The following is a 21,113-nucleotide window of genomic DNA, read 5'->3' as shown; positions in this document are numbered from 1 at the left end:
AAACGAGGGCAATTCACTGCCAGTAGTCAGATGCTGAAACACGAGCATATCCTTCTCCTCACTGTTGAATCTCCTCCCTTCTCGGCCTCACAACCCCGACACATACAAAACAGCTGTTACCATAGTGGCAGAAGGATTGGTCTCGATGCTACTCGTGAGAAATGAAAAGTCCACTTTTTAAAAATGTGTTTATTTCTTTTAGACTCAGAGGCAGAACATAATTTACAAAATGGATTTCCATGTCTTGGCAGAGATACTGTGTCAGGACGACAGCTCTAACTACCTTATTTCCTTCCATCTGTTCTAGGAGTAGAACTCCCAGAAGAGTGAAAAAAATTGAGTACCCATCCATGTTTACTTGGGGAGAATTGTGTGCCTAATTGTGCACACCAGAGACTGCTTCTTGTGTTTGTGTTTCATTACACAAGTAATTGAGACTTGATATCGCCAAAATAACCAAAAATTGAGAGATGTGGTGTTGAAGAGGTTAGAATCCTTTGGGGTTGAAAGGATGAAATAAAATTTATGGAAGAACTTAGCACAGAGCCCAGTAGGCACTGACTGAAAGCTAGTTTCATTTATACTTAAAGTTGCAAAGAAGAAACAGTGAAGAAATACCTGTGCCCCTACTTGTTCTTTGTTATTCAGATTTATCACTGTTGAGCTCCTGGCTAAAAAGTGATGATTAGTTAGTAAAATGGTTCAGAGTTTACATGGTTTAGAACATTTTGCCAGTGTTGTTTTCCTAGGATTCAGACTCAGAAAAAAATTCTTTTATGTTCTATCAGTTTTGATGAAGGTAAAAAGCCCTTACTTAAAAAATTAACTTTAGCAAAACTATGTTATAAGAAAGAGTGTACGGATTTGTGCATCATTCTCTTAGAGATGACAAGCTAGCCCAGTTTACTTTTTGGCCTGGGAGGGATATGAAAACTTTTATTCAGGCTCAATCCCCTGATGTGAAATGCATGAACATTTGAGGCCATTACTCTAGGACAGGGACTTCCAGTATTTTGGAGAACTTCTCCTTTATTTAAAGGCCTACTTCAGTTGCTTGCCCAACAACCCAGCTCTCTTGAAATGGGTCTGGCTTGGTGCCCACACTGGGTACTGCAAGAAGCCTGTTTGCCTTGTTTGTGCAGTTCATTTCATAGTCGATGAGCAGAGCAGCCCAGCATGCTAATCTCCTCTGGCTTTGCATCTGCAGGAGGTTCCCTTCTCCTTCAAGAAAGCTGTTCCAAGAGCTCCACTTGGCAAGCACAGAAAGGACGACAAGGAGCTCCAGGTTTTGGGGTCTCGATTTCTCTCCCCTCTGAGGGAGGTCTAGTCCCTGCTAAATAGCCAGGAAGTACAGATGAGCAGTCCCAGCCCAGGGCAGAGGTATCCAGGACTGATACAGGCAGGGCTGAGGGTGAGCAGAGGTGAAGGAAAGGAGGCATGAGGGTGAGTCGAAGAGGGCTACAGACTGCAAGGGATTACGCAACTATTACTGCTATTTCCACAGGGGTCATTTTTACCTGCTGAGTCAGATCAGGTTCCCAAACATGATTTCAACACACCTTTCAAACACTATCCTTTGGCCCAAATTATGTTCGTTTATTTTTTTTCCTCTGAACACATCCTACGTTTTCCTGTAGACTTGCCTTTGTTCTTTCTTTCATAACTATTGATCTTTCTGTTGCAACTCCACCCCTCACCTGAAGCCCATCTCAAATACTTCCTCCTTTAATAAGGCATCTGCTGATCACCCTAACCAGAAATGTTATCTTCAGTCTCTAAATAGGGGTCTTTTTACATTAAACTTATAGTTACTTATTTACATTTCCCCGAACTTGCTTGTAACCTCTTTAAAAGCAAAGGCTGGGTCTTATCCTTATAACTTAGCTGGAGTTCTGTAGGTGCTCAGTAAAATACTTGTGGAACAAGTGAGTAAATGAATCCTTTGCACTAGTTTGTTTCAGATTAGCCAATTCTCCTTAGAAAGGGAGGAGAAAAGGGAAAGAGAAGATGAACTAGGGATAGCAGAAAGCTGGTGATTAGGGCCAAAGCAGAATTCATTTAGGTCAAAAATTTTACCCTGGACCCCAACTCAATAACAGACAAATGACCCAATGGGAAAAAAATGGACAAAAAATTTGAGCAGACACTTGGCAAAAGAAAATATACAAGTGGTTAATAAGTACATGAAAAGATGTTCAACATCATTAATAATCAGGGAAACAAAAATTAAATCCATGGTGAAATACCACTGTACACCCACTAGAATTGCTGGGATAAAACAATTGACAATTAAAAGCATTAGATAGTATGAAACTCTCATATCTTGCTGGTAAGAACAGAAAATGAGACAACCGTTTTGGAAAACAGTGTAGCAGTATTTCCTATAAAGTTAAGCATGCATCTATCCTATGACCTGTTAATTTTACTCTTAGGTTTTTATATTAATATTAGAAAAATAGTACATCTATGGGAGGGAGGGTGGGGCGTGAGGGAACTTTCTGGGTGATGAAAATAGAATGTTCTAAGTCTTTACCAGGGTAGGGTAATATAGTTTTGTCAAAACACATCAAACTGTACACTTAAAAACTGTGTATGTCATTGTATGTAAATTATACCTCATTAAAAAAGTAACTTTGCCCAGGATCAACTTAGAAAATTGTGTATCAACCTGTGGACTTCAGGCATGCTAACAAGGACTTTGGCACAACTTTTCTGCCATTGAATAGTATGATCTTGTGAGGATCATAAAGAGTTAAAAAAAAAAAAAGCAAAAAACCATAAAAGCTTATTTTCTCTAAACCAAGAAAGATGGCAGTGCCATGACCCTTGGATTTTCAAATGATTAATTTGATCAACTAAAAGCAACAAAAGTTTATTTTTGAAGTTTATTTTTGTTGATACCTATAATGCAAACTCAAGGATATTATCACAGGATTCTCTCTTCTTAGGAGGTACTAATTCAACAGTATACTAAATGCTATTAAAGTGGGATAATTTAGAATTTAGAGAACTCTGGTTGTTATGAAAGGGATTGCATTTCAGTGTGTTCTTTCTGTTGGGATTATAAATACCAAGAGCTTCTCTTTCAAAATAAGATAAAAAGAAAATAAGGTAAGCAAAAATGGAAAGTATAAAAATAGAAAATGAGATTGTATATCTTGATTAAAAATTCACTAAGTAAAAAACATTATTAAACTCCCAAACTAAATTAAAAAGGCTTTCTTTTTTTAAATAGCAAAGATTGGAGAATAGATCTTCTTACTCTAGATGTTAACACCTGTTTTTTAAATTAGATTCTTTTTTGAGAAATGACCTTGAAAAAAGATGATAAATTAAGTGGGCAAGCTTGATTGTTTTTGTTGACTATCAGAGATGACTGTGTTCTTCCATGAAAATCTTTATGAGGCAGAAATATACATGACTCCCATTCTCTTTTCTTCAGATGGAGTTAAGATTTTCCAAGTTTGGCTTATACAACAAATGACAACCGAACCATGGCTGTGTGTTATTTAGTTAGAATTCATCAAATATTTATTGGGTACTTGCTGTCTCCTCTTTTGAGGTGGGGGAGATTACAAGAAGTATAAGACAGTCCATTTTCTTGGGAATCTTAAAATCTAGTTACGGGAAGAAGATATTTGGGAAATAAAGTAATGAAGATTTTGACAAAAGATCAAGACAGGAATTACAGAGATGTCACAAGGCCAGGAATGACTAGTTACCAAGTGCATTTTAAGATAACTGTGTTTGGAATTTGAGGAATGAGACTGGACTCTTCTTCGTTCATTTCTTACTTTCTTCCTACTGGCTGTGCAAATGCTGACAACTCCATTTGCTTCTCTTCCTATGCTTTGTGGCTTTTTAAAAAATTAATTTAATTTCAATTTTTATTAAAATAATTCATGGACCTATTTTTAAAAAGCAAATTATCCTGCAAACTTGATGACACAACAGCAGACCTCTGGCCAGCCTCTCCCTGCAGTCTGGGGTCTGATGCCCCAGAACCAGCCACTTTTAACTCATGGTATTTCCTTCCATGCTTGTAAATATTTCTTGATTCATTGGCTGTAGATTTTATTCACTGACTCCCTGCTGTGGAGCAAGAGGATTCAGCTCTCTTCTGTCACTCTTTGCCCCCACACACTTCCTCTCCTGACAGCCTTGTACTCTCCCAAGGTAGTTTTAGGGCAAATTTGGTTAAACTCATATTCAGTATTTTGGTTATTACAACTTTGCATATTGTGATTTCATTTCCTTTCTCATGTAAGTTTTTTGTTTCGTCACAAGATGCCGGTCTCTCTTTTTTATTTGTGTGTCCTGGCTTGAAGGGACCTTTTGCTAAGTCTTCCCACACGCTCCAAAGTTCTGTAAAACACCTCTGAAACCAGTTTTTCACAGTCCTGTCAGAGAATCTACCAACTCTCTTTTCTGTCTAGAAGATCTTCCTCTTGGAGCTCTCCACCCTTCATCTCTGACGTATATGCCTCGTTATCCAGGCTCCTAGGACCTCCCTTTGTGGTCATCCTGGGAATTCTATTTGCTTCTTTCCTGTGTTGATCACTGTTTCTGAAGTCCTCATTTTTTTCTTTCCGGGTTTATACTACAAGAAAAGGTGGGCCGGGCGCGGTGGCTCACGCCTGTAATCCTAGCACTCTGGGAGGCCGAGGTGGGCGGATCCTTTGAGCTCAGGAGTTCGAGACCAGCCTGAGCAAGAGCGAGACCCCACCTCTACTAAAAATAGAAAGAAATTATATGGACAGCTAAAAATATATATAGAAAAAATTAGCCGGGCATGGTGGCGCATGCCTGTAGTCCCAGCTACTCGGGAGGCTGAGACAGGAGGATCGCTTGAGCTCAGGAGTTTGAGGTTGCTGTGAGCTAGGCTGATGCCACGGCACTCACTCTAGCCTGGGCAACAGAGTGAGACTCTGTCTCAAAAAAAAAAAAAAAAAAGAAAAGAAAAGGTGAATGGGAAATCAGATTTTCAAGACTTTCCCTGTCGGAAAATGTCTTTATTTTATCAATCATACTTAATCGATAGTTTGGAAGTCACTTTCCCTCAGAATTTGAAGGGTGTATTCTGTCTACTGTCTTCTTTCAATGTCATTGCCGAGAAGACCAATGGCATTCTGATTCTCAGAATCAGAAATGCACAGTTACGTGATTTCTTTTGCTAGAAACTTTTGGGCTCTTCTTTTTATCCCAGCGCTTTCATATCTTATGGAGTATCTTCATGTTCCCTCTTTTTCTGTAATGTAGGTTACTTGTGAGTGAGTCTTTTTATTCTAAAAACTCATTTCCTTCATTTATGGGAAATCTTCTTTTTTGGTTTTTTGTTTTCTCTTCCTAAAACTTTTGCCAGTTGGGTGCTGGACCACTTGGTTTGATTTTCTAATTTTGTTATCTTTCCTCTTCTCTATTCCATATTTTTCTCTTTTTTTTGGTTCTCTTTTCTGGAAGATGTTTTTTATTTCATTTTTGACAACTTCTTTTTTTTTTTTTTTTTTTGGCTATCAGATTTTTAATTTGCCAGAGCTCTTTTTGGTTTTCTGGATATTCTTGTATAAGGAATTATTTTGTGCATGTAAAACATTGTCTCTCTGAGACTATTTGCAATAATTTTTATTAAAATTTTCTTCTTTTTCTTGCATTGTCTCTGTTCTTTCCAAGTTCTTTTCTCTGTTTGTTCTAATCTCTGTTTTTCATGTTGCTACTTCTGTTCAGCATAGTGCTGGAATACTAGTCAGAGCAATTAGGCAAGAAAAAAAAAGGCAGCCAAATTGGAAAGAAAGAAGAAAAACTGTCTCAGCTTGCAGTTGACATGACCTTATATAATATATAGAAAGCTCTGAAGACTTTACCAAAAAATTGTTAGAACTAATGAATGAATTCAGTAAAGTTGTAGGATACAAAATCAACATACAAAAACCAGTTGTATTTCTATAAACTAACAGTGAACTATCAGAAAAAGAAATAAAGAAAACAATTCCACTTATAATGGTATCATAAATAAAAACAAACCTTATAAATAAATTTAAACCAAGGAGATGAAAGATCTGTACTCTGAAAACTACAAGATATTGATGTTTTTCATGTCAATGGCTTTCTCAAAGGTCTGGTGCTCCTTGGATATCTGTTTTTGTTTGTGAGGGAGCTTATCAGCTGATGGACTTTACTATAGCAACTTTGTGAGACTAGATCATTTTTGTAGGTTTTTTTTCTTTTCCTTAGACCTGTCAGCATCCTCAGAACTCTAACCTCCTGCTTGGAGGGTACACATTCTAATGCCAGTATTCTATGAGTTGAATGGATAAGGGGGTTGTTGGCTTTACATTTCAGAATATAATTTTCACACAATCCTGTTTTTAGCACAGTGCCTCACTTCTATCCTTAACTGTACCTATTATCCTTAAGCCCTGATGATGACTTTTTAACAGAAAGCAAACTTCAGTCTTCTCCTGGGGTAGGTAAGAAGTAGTTGCTTGACCATGAAGGATGAGAGAGGACATCTTGGGGGGACAGGTGAGGTTTTTAAGGACTTCCAACTTCAGTGTCACTTATATCCTCACTTGCAGAGTACTTAAGATTTAATTGATAAAATCTTTCCTAAATTTGTGATTTGAATTAGCTTGTTTTTATTGGTTTCACCCATGCAAGTACTTAGCATGCAGCTCTCTCTTGGTCTCTGAGGACACTTGTCACTTACATGGTCACCTCTCCTATTCTCTTTGTTATTGAGAACTTATGCTTTTTAATTTATATTCTTTTTTTCCTCAAAAGTACTCTAATTTTAAGGAAGGATCAGGGAAAATCACTTTGGTGGGGAGAGTTACCAGAAATCTCAATCCTATACACTCTTTGAGATTTCCTCTATACCCGTATGCCCCATTATTACCTACGTTCCTAAGAGTCTCAAAATGTATCTTTAGCTTTGACCTCTATTGTGACTTTCACATCCACATATATCACTGCTTGCTTGCAAGTGTCACAAGCACCTCAAACTGCTCTTTTCTGTCTCAGTAAATGGTGAGCCCATTCTCCTAACCACTCAGGCAAAAGACCTTGCAGTTGTCTCTGATTCCTCTCATCTCTCCTCCCTATATCCAGTCCATCAGCACATCCTGTTGGCTTTACCTTAAAAATATAGTCGGAGTCAGATCATTTCTCATCACCTCCCCTGCTATCACCTTGGTGCATGCTGCTAGCAGCTCATGCCTACATTATTTTTGTATACTCCTGGGTGGTCTTCCATATTTTGTCCCTTACATCCTATTTTCAACACAACAGCCAGTGTGTTCCTGTGAAAATATGAGTCAGACTGTGACATATCTATGCTCAAAATACTCTGCTGCCTCCCTCTCTATCTAAGAGCAAAATCAAAAGCCCTTATAATGACCTCTAAGGCCATTCATAAGTTGCTTCTCCTACCCCATTATCTTTTTCACCATGACTTCTACTTTTTTCCATTTAGTTCACTCTGCTTGAGCCAAAATGACCTCCATGCTATTCCTCAGACATGCCTGGTATATTCTCACTGGAGGTCTTTGCACTTGTCTAGAATGCTCCGCCTTCGGCTTGCCACCTGGCTTCTTCATTTCTTTCAGATACTTTCTCAATTGCCACCTTCTCAATGAGGCTTTCCCTGACCATCCTTTAAAATAGTGACCCTCCCCTACTGATAGTACCTAACAAAGAGTCCCAAGCTTAGCAAGTTCTCAGTAAATGTTTACTGTACATTTTCAAAGGTTGGTTAGGAAGAGTTTAACCAGCTTGATGGGAATGGATAGGAATAAGAGGGAGCAGAGAAGGGAATTCTAGGCAGGTGAGATGACTAAATAGGGTTGAGATCTGAGACTGAGATTTAGAAATCATTCACATTATTATCATATTTGAAAGCAGACGATTTAACCAAAGGGGAAAATAAAGAGGAGAAAGAGCTGGAATTCAGGACTGAACCCCATTTTAAAAAATGGTGCAGCGAGCTAATGAGAGAAATTGGGAAGGAGTGATCAGAGAGGTTAGAGGAGATCAGAAGATGGAATGTCAAGGATCAGGAAGAAATGAAAATAATCAAAATAATGTTTAACATTCATCAAGGATATCCTTTAGATTTATTATCTTATTTAAACTTCATTACTTTCATTTATCCTATTTTGACAGATGAGAAAGCTGAGACTTAGTTCTTGTAGTTAGTGACAGTGCCAGGAGTAGACTCCAGGTATAACTCTTCATTTAGTTCACTTTCCACAACCTGGAATGCCACCAAGAGCCAGAGAAGGCATTTTCAAGTGGTTGCACATCTGCTCTTGACTCAGCTGGAGAGAATTGTAGAAAATCTTGCCATAAACATCAAAAACAACTTTTAAGCAGCACAAACAAATAGGTACTTTAATTTACTGTTTCCAAAGAAGTACAAATGGACTCATTCCCTTAAGGACAACATGCTAAAATGTATTTAAAATGTGACTTCTATTTAAATGCTGTAGTGTTTACAGAAGAGTGATTTAATTATTTATTGTGTGCTGTATTAATGTCACAAATATTTATTAAGTTCATACTGTGTTCCAGGCATTATAACATGAAATAGAACTATGGAAATAAAGCAGATATAGCCCCTAGGATCTCCTGGAGAGATAGATAAAGATATGGTATTGGTGCACAAGATACATATATAGGGTATGGTGGTGTACAGAGAGAGAAGTAGTCATTTTTCCCCCCGGAGAAGGAGAGCCAAGAATGACTTCAGAGAGGACATCTTTGCTTGAATACCAAAATGTCAGCAGCTGCTCATCAGACAGATAAGACTGTAAAAGGGTTTTCCAGGCAGTAGGAAGAGCAAGAGTTTAGTATAGTTGTGTAAGTAGGCTGGGGAGTTAGGGGAGCTAAGAGGTTCAATATGGACAGACCATTGTTCAGGGGTGTAAAGTGACCTGAGAGACAAAGCTGCAGACTGTGTCAGGGCCTCACAGGCCACACCAAGGCGTGTATCCTGAGGGGAATGAGAGACCAGCATGGGTTTAAGATCCTATTTGCATTTGAACCCAGGAAGGTCTAGGGAGGGTGGATTTAAGAGGGACCAAGACTAAAGGCTAGAGGAGATTTGGAGACTCTTGTGATCTAGACTACTGCTACTGAAAGGGTGGTGCCCATCGGCCAATGGTTTCCTACTGGTCCTTGACAAGGTAAGCAGCTCACACTGGATGTCAGCCAACTACGTCACTAAGCACACTGTTTAGTTTGGCTGACTTTACTTTCATGACAAGACTCTTTCCATGAAAGAAGCTGTTCTTTGATATACATTCTGGAGCAGCCATTTACTTTGTAGTGGACCCACTTTCAGAAGTTCTAGTCTATACAATGGGATTTCAAATGGTTTCGATCTCACACATTTATAAGTAAAAAATGTTTGAGTATGTACCTTTAACATATGAATATTCATGAGTTCTATACATGTATTTCTATGATACTATATTATAGATATTATAAAATGCATTGATACAGATAAATAGTATTTTAAAAAAATTCACTAAAGTGAAAGTAACATTATTGAATATGCTTAATTAGTTTTGAAAATTGTTTTTTTTAACCCTTTCTGACGTGGGGCTGTTTGAAATCTGCTTTTGGTTCACTTTATTTTGGTTTTGGTTTAAATGGCCATCTCAGTTGAAAGAGTTACCCAAAGATAGATATTTCCAAATGAAATAAAGTAGGTTTGACTGCACTCACTAAATTAAGATTCTCATTTCCCAATCTAATTTAGTAATTAAATATATGTTTTTATGGAAATTCATATTCTCTGATGTCAATCAGTTGTTTTTGCAAACTAATCTAAAGCATTTCATTTTCATTTTATGCACATGGATTTTAACCCATTGAAACTCTATATTATGTTGCTAGAGGTGCTGTAACAAAATACCACAGATTGGGTGGCTTCAACAACAGAAACTTATTTTCTTACAGTTCTGGAGGCTGCAAATCCAAGATCAAGGTGTCAGCAGGTCTGGTTTCTCCTGAGGCCTTGCTCCTTGGCTTGCAGATGGCTGCCTTTTTGCTATGTCCTCGTATGGTCTTTCCTCTGTGTGCACCCATCCCTGGTATCTCTTGGTTTGTCCTAATTCCTCTTAGAAGGACATTAGTCAGATTGGACTAGGGCCCACCCTAACAGCTCCATTTTAATTTAATTACCTCTTTAAAGACCCTATCTCCAAATACAGTCACATTCTGAGGTACTGGAGGTTAAGGCTCCAACATTTGAATTTGGTGGAGGGGACACAATTTAGTTCATATTAAACTTAATTTGAAAGATTTTAAAAACAGGTTAAAATTCTATTTCTGATTTTAAGAAAACAGAATTTTTATGGCATTCACCATTCTCATAAGGAAAATCGCATAACATGGAAATATTTCCAAATATCTGTTCGTCAAGGCTCTCTCCAAAGCATAAATTTCTTTCGAAAAGCAATAACTTCCCTTATTCATTGAGGAAATATCACCTTTTTCTTGAAGAAGCAGATCAAGATGTTATTGAAAAATATTTTCCAGTTTAAACAGCAAATACTGACAGAGACTGATCACAGAAAAGGCTAACATATTTTTTCACTTGTCTTTTGTAAAAAGAAAAATGCATAATGCTTTTAAGTACTTTGCCATGAGTTAACAGCGAGCTCCCACAGGGTACAGTGGATTTTCAAAGTTGCTCTGACCTCTTATACAGACCCTATATATTAAGAAAATAGGAGGCTGGGTGCAGTGGCACATGCCTTTAATCTCAGCACTTTGGGAGGCCAAGGCGGGAAGATCACTTGAGGCCAGGAGTTTGAGACCAGACAGAGCAACATAGCAAGATCCGTCTCTAAAAAAAAAATGTAAAAAAAATTAGCATTATCTGGGCTTGGTGGCACGCACCTGTAGTCCCAGCTGAGGCAAGAGGATTGCTTGAGCCCTGAGTTTGAGATTGCAGTGAGATATGAGGACACCACTGCATTCCAGCCCAGGCAACTTTAAGGGGAGACCTTATCTCTGAAAAAAAAAAAAAAAAAAAAGGACCACAAACCCATTTAACTGAGTGCATTCAATTAAAAGTGGAATAAAATTGTTAAAAGGGAAAAAGTGAAGACATCAAGTCCTCTGGATCATCCACTCTTCTTTCAGGTACATCCACTCCCTGCCTGACATCTGAGGGACAGTGGTCATCCGAATGAAAAAAATTAATAAAAATTTATTCCTATTTTTAAAAACATAATTGTAAATAGAGCCTCTAACATTTCTTCTTGCCCCTGATGGATTGTCTTGTGCATTTCTGGGGTGCCGTGTTTCACTTTGGCAAGGACTGGACTAGACGCTTAATGAAAAGATTCTCAACAAAAGCAAAACCAGGGGAATGAGGGCGATGGTAATGATAAAGTGGCTCAAGGGAAACAGGACCAACAGGATCTAATCACCAATTGGAGGTGGGGTACAAATCAGAAGAAGTGAACACATAGGCACGTTTTCATGCTATTTAAAAAAATGTCTATATCCCATCTTATCCTGTGATTGTAAGTTCTTCCAGATATGAATCAAACTATAATATCATTTATATTCTTCCATCTTTGTGCCAGGCATTGTGCAATGCACATTCACATACATTTTCTCTGCAAAGACTAAGGTGTCTTCTACCTGTTTGTAGACCTTGTGCCTCAAAATTTTGCAAATGGCAGCTGCTCCATGAACAGGGCCTCCATGAAAGCCCACAGCAAGGTGGCTGCTGGATCGTACATGGGATGGCATGAAAGGTACTAGCAGAAGCCCTTACCCAAGACAACAACATTCTCTATCCCTGAACCTCAGTTTCTCCTCTTAATTTTAGTTCCAACAAAGTAAAAAAAATGTCTAAAATATTCTCCTGGGTGTCTTACTCACAGCAAGGTTGGTCCACTGTATACTCCTCCGAATGCATCTTTGTCAATAACTGTCAAGTATTTATTCTTATTTAGATAACTAGAGAGAGAGAGAGAGAGAGAATAAATTAGATGAGTTCAAGCAATCACACAAAATTAGTACAAATACCAGAATAAAATGTGAACATGGTCTCCCTTGACTGATTTTCAAGAATTTAGAAGACATATTGCCTTCTTCGGGCTAAAGCACTCAGAGCACTCTATGTTTTGATTGTGCAAGGTTTAAACACATTAATTATGACAAAATTTTTGAAAATGATCATGATTATGATCTAGTTTGCATACCTAAATTTTATAAAAGTTGCCTTAATTCTGTATTTTCCTGGCCAGTAGCAGCTGAATTTTTTAATTCTCTTTAATACCAACAGATTTAAATTTTGTTTCTCAATATTGGTTAATATTCCCATTTACTTTGAAAAACTGGGCTTAAATTAGGAATGGAATGGAGGTGATGAGGGCAATGAGTGGTGAGGGTACTGTCAGATTCAGGTCTTTTCTTTAGCTAAGGTTGCCAGATTTAGCAAATAAAAAATATAGAGTGCCTGTTAAATTTGAATTTCAGATAAAGTGAATAATTTTTTGGTATAAGAATTCCCCATGCATTGTTATTTGTGACATGGAAAGGATCAATTAGTCTCCTGTATGTCCAAAGACCTAAGATGATAAAGCAGCCAGTTTGTGCCTTCCCAATGGCTCCAATCACAGTCCTCACTTGATCATCGTTTGACCCTCCTTTCACCCACTATGTCTACAGAGTTCCTTTGGTCAGTGACAGCTAGAGCGGGCAAGAGCCACCTTGGAGAAAACAACTGGAGAGAAGATTTTGAACAGCACGATTTTACGAAAATACAACTAAGCTCAGTATAAGATCCGCACTGGCTTGCATCTCTTTTTGTATTCTTTGGACAGTGCAGCCTGCAGATCACATTATGTTCCCGGACTGTTGAAAATCAAGTAAGAGCCAGTGAGCTCATCTCAGTTTTTCCTCTTCATCTCCAAGTGCTGCAAGTGAAAATCGGCTTGCTCTAATCATTAGAAATTGTTGTAAAAACTAAATTATTGCTTGTCCAATTCTGCAGTGTTTTCATCTGCTATTCAATATGTCCCTAAGGACAAGGAGCCTGGTTGATAAGCATTGCCGTTTACCAGAAACACTGCAGAAGGCTTCAAACTGGGAAAGCCAGCCAGAGTCCAGGAGGGGAGAAGGAGGATGCGGAGGAGATGCAGCCAGCTTGAACGGAGATGAACTGATCTTGCAGGAAACTGTGTTCTCTAACAACAACACGGTTGTTTGGGTATTTCACCTCTTAGAGATAATGAAGTGCTTAAAAATGAAACTGTCACTTTGCCATTAGCAGTTTTGAGGGCTGCTTCGTTTAGCTTTAACCCTTGGTTCTGCTTGCTGCTCCTACCTTCCATCTGAAGCCAAGAGAGTGGGGAGGAGACATATATGCAGAAGCCTTAATGTCTGGAAAGAAAGTGTCCCCATCAAGCTCATTTATCATATAACATGGGACATTCTGGGATTGTCAGTCTAATTAAACTGATTCCTTGACCATGACTTATCCTGATTCCTTTGAAATCTACATTCTATAAACCAGCTTGGATAAATCAATCACAAATCTTGGTAGGCTATGTGGATAACCTATTCTAGACAATGATTATTTTATAGGAAGGTGGTAATTTAAGCTATCACTTACAAGGAGAAGATGAACACAAATGAACTTAAAAGAGAATAGAAAGGCTATAGTAAGAGATGAAGGGAAAGACTTCTTGAAAGTCAGGATTTCTAAATATAAGTCCTGGGGAGGGCTTATGAGAAAAGAACTGGTATTTCCTTTAAAAATAAGAGGATAGATGCTGCTACATGTGTGTGTGTACAACAGCTTTTCACCGTATGGGGGGGGGGGGTTTATTCCTCTTTGAGAACCTGTTGGAAGAAATGAAGTTCTTCTTAGAAAAGAGATGTCATTTTCTATACAGGGAGTTAAGACACCCTGCCCTGATTTAAGATTGTGTATCGGCCGGGCACGGTGGCTCACGCCTGTAATCCCAGCACTTTGGGAGGCCGAGGCAGGCAGATCGTTTGAGCTCAGGAGTTCAAAACCAGCCTGAGCAAGAGTGAGACCCTGTCTCTACTAAAAAATAGAAAGAAATTAGCTGAACAACTAAAAATATATAGAAAAAATTAGCTGGTCATGGTGGTGCATGCCTGTAGTCCCAGCTACTCGGGAGGCTGAGGCAGGAGGATTGCTTAAGCCCAGGAGTTTGAGGTTGCTGTGAGCTAGGCTGACACCATGGCACTCTAGCCAGGGTGACAGAGTGGGACTCTGCCAAAAAAAAAAAAAAAAAAAAGATTGTGTATCACATAGTTAGGGTAAGTAGCCAGGAAAATGAATGTGGTCAGGAATGAGTTGGGGAAAAATATCCAGTTGACAAACTCAGTGTAATGTGCACAGTGTGTGTGTGTGTGTGTGTGTGTGTGCGCGCGCGCGCGCGCATTATTCTCTGCTGGACTCACTTTTGGCGCACAGCAGTCATTCAGTAAAGACCTGCTGGATCAGTAAATGAAAGCCAGTTGCTGGGTAACTCCTAGAGAGAGGCACCCTCTATGCCATGTTTAGAAGGAAGTGATCTAAGTCAGAGAGAGGAGTATGATACTGTGGCAAGGAAATTCACTGTCACTGCAAAACTTTGCCTCCTGAGGAGTTTTAGGATACATTTTATCTCCAAGAAGGAATTTCAGCCTGTGCCTCCATAATCCCTTTTGGGGAGACTTGGGCTAGTTTGTTGTGAGACTCACATGGGAACTATGTTTTCCTCCCATAGCTCTGGTGATTCAGAAAATTAAAGGGATCCCCTGCCTAGCTCTCAAGGTAGTCTAAAGAGAAGCTGGATTGCTCTATGAAAATCATTTTGGAAGCAGAAATCAGGATACCTGTTTGTAAATAGTAACAGGTGAGAAAGTGCTCAAGTTTTCAATAGGCAGAGGGAAAAGTCAGCCTTAGAGCATATCCTGCAAGCTGTTCAAATACTTATCCCATGAGAAATAATAGCCTGCTTAATCCAATAATTTTCTCTATCGTCATCTTTTCCCAGAGCTCCAAGCTGTAGTGTTTTACTTCTGATCAGCTAATGTGTGATGGTAATTAACACATTAACTGTGTTGATTCTCTCTTCTTAATAATTAGTGACTTGGTGGGTTCTTAGCACATCAAAATGTTATTTTTATTCCTGCCCAAATGTTTACTGTCAGATAGTAGCTAGCTTCTATCATTTGATCATAGAAAATACCATACAGAGACTCAGACATTCTGTGAGAAGTGACATATCCCCATGCAGATCGTGTGAAAACAGATGATGGAAAAGAGATTCCAAAGAATGAATGTGTGACTTGACTTGTGACTGAGTGAAGTTCCACTTCTGTTGAGCAAGGGATGCTTGTATTATTATTAATTTCACATCTGAGTGATGACAACGTGCTTGGCTCCATAGAAAATCACAGGACAATGTGCTTTTACACATCTGCCATCATTTTCATGAAATCGTAACTAATTACTCAACTGCTGCTGAGGCATCAGCACTTGTGCTTAATGTGGAATTTGTCCAACTTGGCTGTAATTGTATTATTTGGTTACACTAAAAACATGGGTGTAAATGAGGTCAAATCTGCTAATTTCAGTAAATTGTCATGAGGTGGAATGATCACTCTTTTGGATGACACATTGTTTAAATTAGAACCTAAAGATAGCAGAACACACTTCTGCAGAAATTACCAAATTGCTAATGTGCTATGTGCAATCCTTGAACACTATTAAGATAATCATAGAAGATTGATGTGTTTGCCTTAGTTTAAAATCATAATTAGCATTGAGACCAGAAACAATATACCTATGTTAAAAACATGAAATGAATACTATTTCATTATTACTATGGAAACTTGACCTCTGTTTCCTTTACCTAAAGCTCAATCCTTGTCTTCCTCCAGTCCCAGAGCTCCTTATCATCTTGATTTTACATTGAATTTACTTGATATCTTTTACTGAAAAACTTAAATCTAGGAAAGAATAAATTTCCACCAACCAGGAATCAGAAACTTAGGGTTAGAATGATGGAGCATTGTTTTATAACAGGAGCAGAGTTTCCAATTTGGATCCAAATACTGATTTGAAAAAAAATCTTTGTTTTCCATTATGATTGGCTCTGCACTTTCTAACCCTGAAAATATTTTTATCCAGATACTTCTTATCTTTATCCCATACTTGCCCTTTAACCTTTACCAGGAATTGGGAGAAACAGACTACGTATTTTACCACTCGATGGTCATCCTCACTGAATACTTTTATCTAGAGGTCTGCAAATCATGACCCTCCAGTCAAATCCTACCTTCCCCTGTTTTTGTAAATAAAGTTTTATTGGAACATAACCACACTCATTTGTTTATGTATTGTCTATGGCTGCTTTCACACTACAATGGCAGAGTTAAATAGCTGCAACTAAGACCATATGTTCCACAAAGCCCAAAATATTTGCTCTCTGGGCCCTTCCCAGAAACAATTTGCTGACCCCTGATCTAAACTTTTAGAAACCAAGAAGCCAATCATTCTTAACTAAGAAACATTTCTCACATTTGTTAAACTCTCCCAAATAATTTTAATACTTAACATAGAAATGTCAAGAAAGTATTGTGAAATGGATTTCTTTCCTGTGTTTCAAGGGATTGTTAGTTACTACATAGGGCACCAGTGAATTAAAATCCATTGTCTCCAGCAGAATAACTCTCTGCCATCAGCCAAGCCTCTCACAGAGCCTGTGATATGTTCTATGGAGAGAGCTGGTGGGAAGGTAGGGAGGGGTAGAGAGAGAGGTACAGCACGTCCTGGAATAATGTTGTTTCATTCAATGTCATTTTGTTAAATGTCACAGTTTCCAAAAACCCACCAATGATATTAAGTGAAGAAGTACTGTACTGTCTACATGGGTTTAATTTCAAAAGACCATCGGTTGATCTGAAACCTTTACTAGTTCTTAGAATCTCCACAGGCTGCTTCTAGAATAAACCTTGTTAAATTTACCTGCCTCCCAACAAAATGGCATGTCAAAGATTCTTCTTCAGTAGTGTGATATTGTGAAATACATATTTGGTCTTTGTCCCTGTTTCCTGGCACACAGCTCCTAAAATGCTTGGAATCTCTGGAGTGATACCAGTGTCTTTTGTATGCTAATGAGATGACTAGAGATGGCAAACCCTAGATGCCTTCAGTATGGGGGCTGATCTCCAGGAAGACCAAGGAATGATTAGAGGGTTGGGACTTTAAACTCTACCCACTCCCCAGCCATCAACCTCTGGAAAGGGGAGAGGGGCTGAAGATTGAGCTGCTCACCAATGGCCAATGATTTAATCAATCATGCCTACATAATGAAGCCTCCATGAAAACCCAAAGGACGGGGTTGGGATGAGCTTCTAGGTAGCTGGAAGGCAGTCAAGGCACATGTGGAGGTACCTGGGGGTGGCATGCCCAGAGAGGGCCTGGCAGCTCTGCACCCCTTCCCACATGCCTTGCTCTTGGTCTCTCTTCCATGTAGTGGTTCCTTTGTAATATTCTTTAAAGTAAGTACAGTGTTTCCCTGAGTTCTGTGAGCTGCTCTAGCAAATTAATTGAACTGAGGAGGGGGTCACAGAAACTCTGATTTATGGCTGGTGGGTCAGAAACACAGGTGACAGCCTGGGCTCTCTGATTGGCATCTGAAGTAGAGGGCAACTTTGAGGATTGAGCCTTTAACTCATGGGATTGGACTCTCTCTCCAGGTAGATAGTGTCAGAGTTGAGTTAAAAAGGTGTCCATTGGAGAATTGATTGCTTGGTGTGTGGAATAAAGCCTCCATGCATGTGGTGTCAGAAGTGTTGTGCTGAGTGTGTGAGTGCAGGAAAACACTTTGGCTTTTCCTGTCTCTTAGAGATATTGATAGTATTCACTAAAAAGTGTTCTGTGGAACACCAGACCAGATAGATGCTCCTGAAACCAAGAGCTACCTGGGAATCACTGCATACTATAGCTCTCTCTTGGATACTGGTAATTCAGATTATTCTATTAAAAGGCCTAAAAAGTCCACCTATATACTTTAACTTTGTAGGATCCTGAATTGCTTTTTAAAAGTAACACTCATTAACTCACCATGGAAAAAGAGCTGAGCAAACATAGCTTGAACAAACAAAGCCTCCCCCCATCCCTTCTCTTATCACGAAGGCTGAGGAGAGGCTGGGACAGAAATTATTGTTCCCTTGTTAGTTTTTCTGTTCTTTCAATGGAAAATGTCTCTAAACTCCTTTGATATTCTGTAGCTGGTTTTATGGCCAAAGCCATAAAATAATATGCTGTTAGACGGGACGTACACTGAGATCCACTTAGCACAGTGGAGTCCCTGATTACATAAGACCCCTTTTGAAAGTCTCTTGAAGTCTTTTCAAGGTCCTCTAAATATGACCAGGAAGCCAATCATAGCAGGAGTGAGATGTTTTGAAGCAAAATAGTCAATATATATGGCCTAACTTTAACCCCAATTCTTAGAATTTAACAACATTTTACCATCCCAGCATTTTCATTGATTTGTCCCCCGCGCAGATGTCATCAGGAAGCTCCCTGAGCTGGTGGCCTTGCTGCACTGGTAAAGTCAGGTTCTCACTGAATAGTGACACTGTTGCCTGGTGTGATTGCCCTCTCTGAAACCTCTTCTGATTATGCCTTGAGTTTTGAGTTGCCTCCTTTCTCTCACATAAATGGGGCTATTCTTCCCAGGTACAAGATATTTTAACTTCTGTATTTAATGCCTTTGATGGACTGAGCTAAGAAGCCTAAACAATCTCCAGGGCTAAGAAACAAGCAGCAGTGGCCAGAGGAGTCAGGTGTCCACACCTTGGTGGTGGCTGGCAAGTCAGCAATGGCCAATCCCAGCTTAAGGCAGGCAAAAGAGTCCTAAACCAAGGGATGCAGGGCTTGGCTTTGACTCAACCACTAGACAGCTCTACCAAATTTGAAATTAAAAAAAAGAGGCCACATGTCCTCATTGAGCTTCATTCCTCTAATATGTGAAATGTGACAACTGGATAAGAAAATTGATAACGCATTCGACAGCAGTGGTTCTTGACTTTTGCTCTGCACTGAACTCACCTGGGGAGATTTTAAAATTCTTTTTACCCTGGCTACACACAGAATGTCTGGTGGCAAAACCTAGGAACCAGTGCTTTCAAAGCTCCTCAGTTGATCACAATTTGTAGCCAATACTGAGAATTATTGCTCTGTACACCTTTTTATTTATTTTCCCTTGGGTCAAAGGATATATGTGCTTTACCCTTTGATAGATATTTCTTTTTAAAAAATTATTATTTCAGTAGATTTAGGGGGCAAAAATGTTTTTTGTTACATGGATGAATTGTACAGTGGTGAACTCAGGGCATTTAGTGTATCTGTCACCAGCATAGTGTGCACTGTACTCAATCGGTGATTTCTGATCCCTTGCCCCTCTTCTATCCTCCTCTTCTCTCAGTTTCCAGTGTCCATTACACCACTTGATGACCATATATGCCCGTCATTTAGTTCCCACTTATAAGCAAGAACATGTGATATTTGTTTTCCCATTCCTGAGATGCTTCACTTAGGATTATAGTCTTCAACTCTACCCAAGTTGGTACAAAAGACACTATTTCATTCTTTTTGATGGCTGAGGTACTCCATGGTATATATGTATATATCTACACCATATATTTTTTTATCCATTCATTAGCTGATGAGCACTTAGATTGATTCCGTATCTTTGCAATTATGAATTGTGCTGTGATAAACATTCGGATGCAAGTGTCTTTTTTTTTTTTTGAGACAGAGTCTCACTCTGTTGCCCAGGCTAGAGTGAGTGCCGTGGCGTCAGCCTAGCTCACAGCACCCTCAAACTCCTGAGCTCAAGGGATCCTCCTGCCTCAGTCTCCCGAGTAGCTGGGACTACAGGCATGCACCACCATGCCCGGCTAATTTTTTCTATATATATTTTTAGCTGTCCATATAATTTCTTTCTATTTTTAGTAGAGATGGGGTCTCGCTCTTGCTCAGGCTGGTCTCGAACTCCTGAGCTCAAACGATCCGCCCACCTCGGCCTCCCAGAGTGCTAGGATTACAGGCGTGAGCCACCGCGCCCGGCCGCAAGTGTCTTTTTAATGTGATGGTTTCTTTCGCTTTGGGTAGCTACCCAGTAGTAGTATTGCTGGAGTGAACAGCACATCTACTTTATTTCTTTGAGAATTTCCATACTGTTTTCCATAGAGGTTGTACTAATTTCCATCTCCACCACCGGTATATAAGCGGTCCCTTTTTACTGCATGCATGCCAGCATCTACTGTTTTTTGACTTTTAAAATAATAACTATTCTGACAGGAGTAAGGTGGTATCTTAATCTACATGCAAACTCTTTTGTGTTCTGAGCCACTGCATATGGTACTTCAAGTGTGCTCCATGAACCAGTAATATCGAGTTCGTTAGAAATACAGAATCCTGAGCCCTACCCGAGATCTACTGAATTAGAATCTGTATTTTGATAAGATCTCCCAGTTGGTTTGTATGTCCAATAAAGTTTGAGAAATGCTATACTACTCAACAGATTTAGAATCATAAGGCCTTCATAATTTGTAGTGATCATTTCTGGAATATAAAATAACTATGTATAAAATGTTTAAAGTGAAAAAAATGATGGAATTACAAAACTAAGTAACAAGACACTATCAAAAAATGAACAGGTAAATTTGAAAAAAATAAAAAAAAACAAATAGAACATCTGGAATAGAAAAAAATATAATTGTTAAAGAAATACTCAAGTAGTGTTATAAAACAAATATTAATACAAAACCTGTTGTTTGATGTTCCAGCTGTTCTGAGCATTATTTATTTTTTGAAAAGGCAAAAGTTGGATATGGTTTTTCAGCTATTTTTGAGTGAGTCAAATATAAACTGACATCTTTCCCAAAAACACATCAGAAAAGACTAAAAGAGAAATCTTATTTCCCGAATAGCTTTGGACTTAAGTAAAGATACCCTTTTATTTCATGTATATTGTAGATGAACATTTACACACACACACACACACACACACACACACACGGATAAAGCTTTGGGATTTAGAATTGGAACT

The 21,113-nt window shown here is 38.9% G+C and overlaps 1 protein-coding gene across 1 annotated transcript in view; it reads right to left on the bottom strand.

Moving 5' to 3' along the window:
• The window catches only part of TSHR (thyroid stimulating hormone receptor), a 134,931-nt gene that overhangs the window by 15,491 nt on the left and 98,327 nt on the right, over positions 1-21,113 (bottom strand). The window contains exon 8 of the mRNA XM_069465189.1: positions 11,902-11,979. Within this exon, the coding sequence (XP_069321290.1) occupies positions 11,902-11,979 (78 nt within the window). The remainder of the gene's footprint in view (positions 1-11,901; positions 11,980-21,113) is intronic.

The sequence above is a fragment of the Eulemur rufifrons genome, chromosome 2, assembly GCF_041146395.1.
Source record: "Eulemur rufifrons isolate Redbay chromosome 2, OSU_ERuf_1, whole genome shotgun sequence".
Taxonomy (NCBI): domain Eukaryota; kingdom Metazoa; phylum Chordata; class Mammalia; order Primates; family Lemuridae; genus Eulemur; species Eulemur rufifrons.
This window is presented reverse-complemented; position numbering and strand designations above follow the sequence as displayed.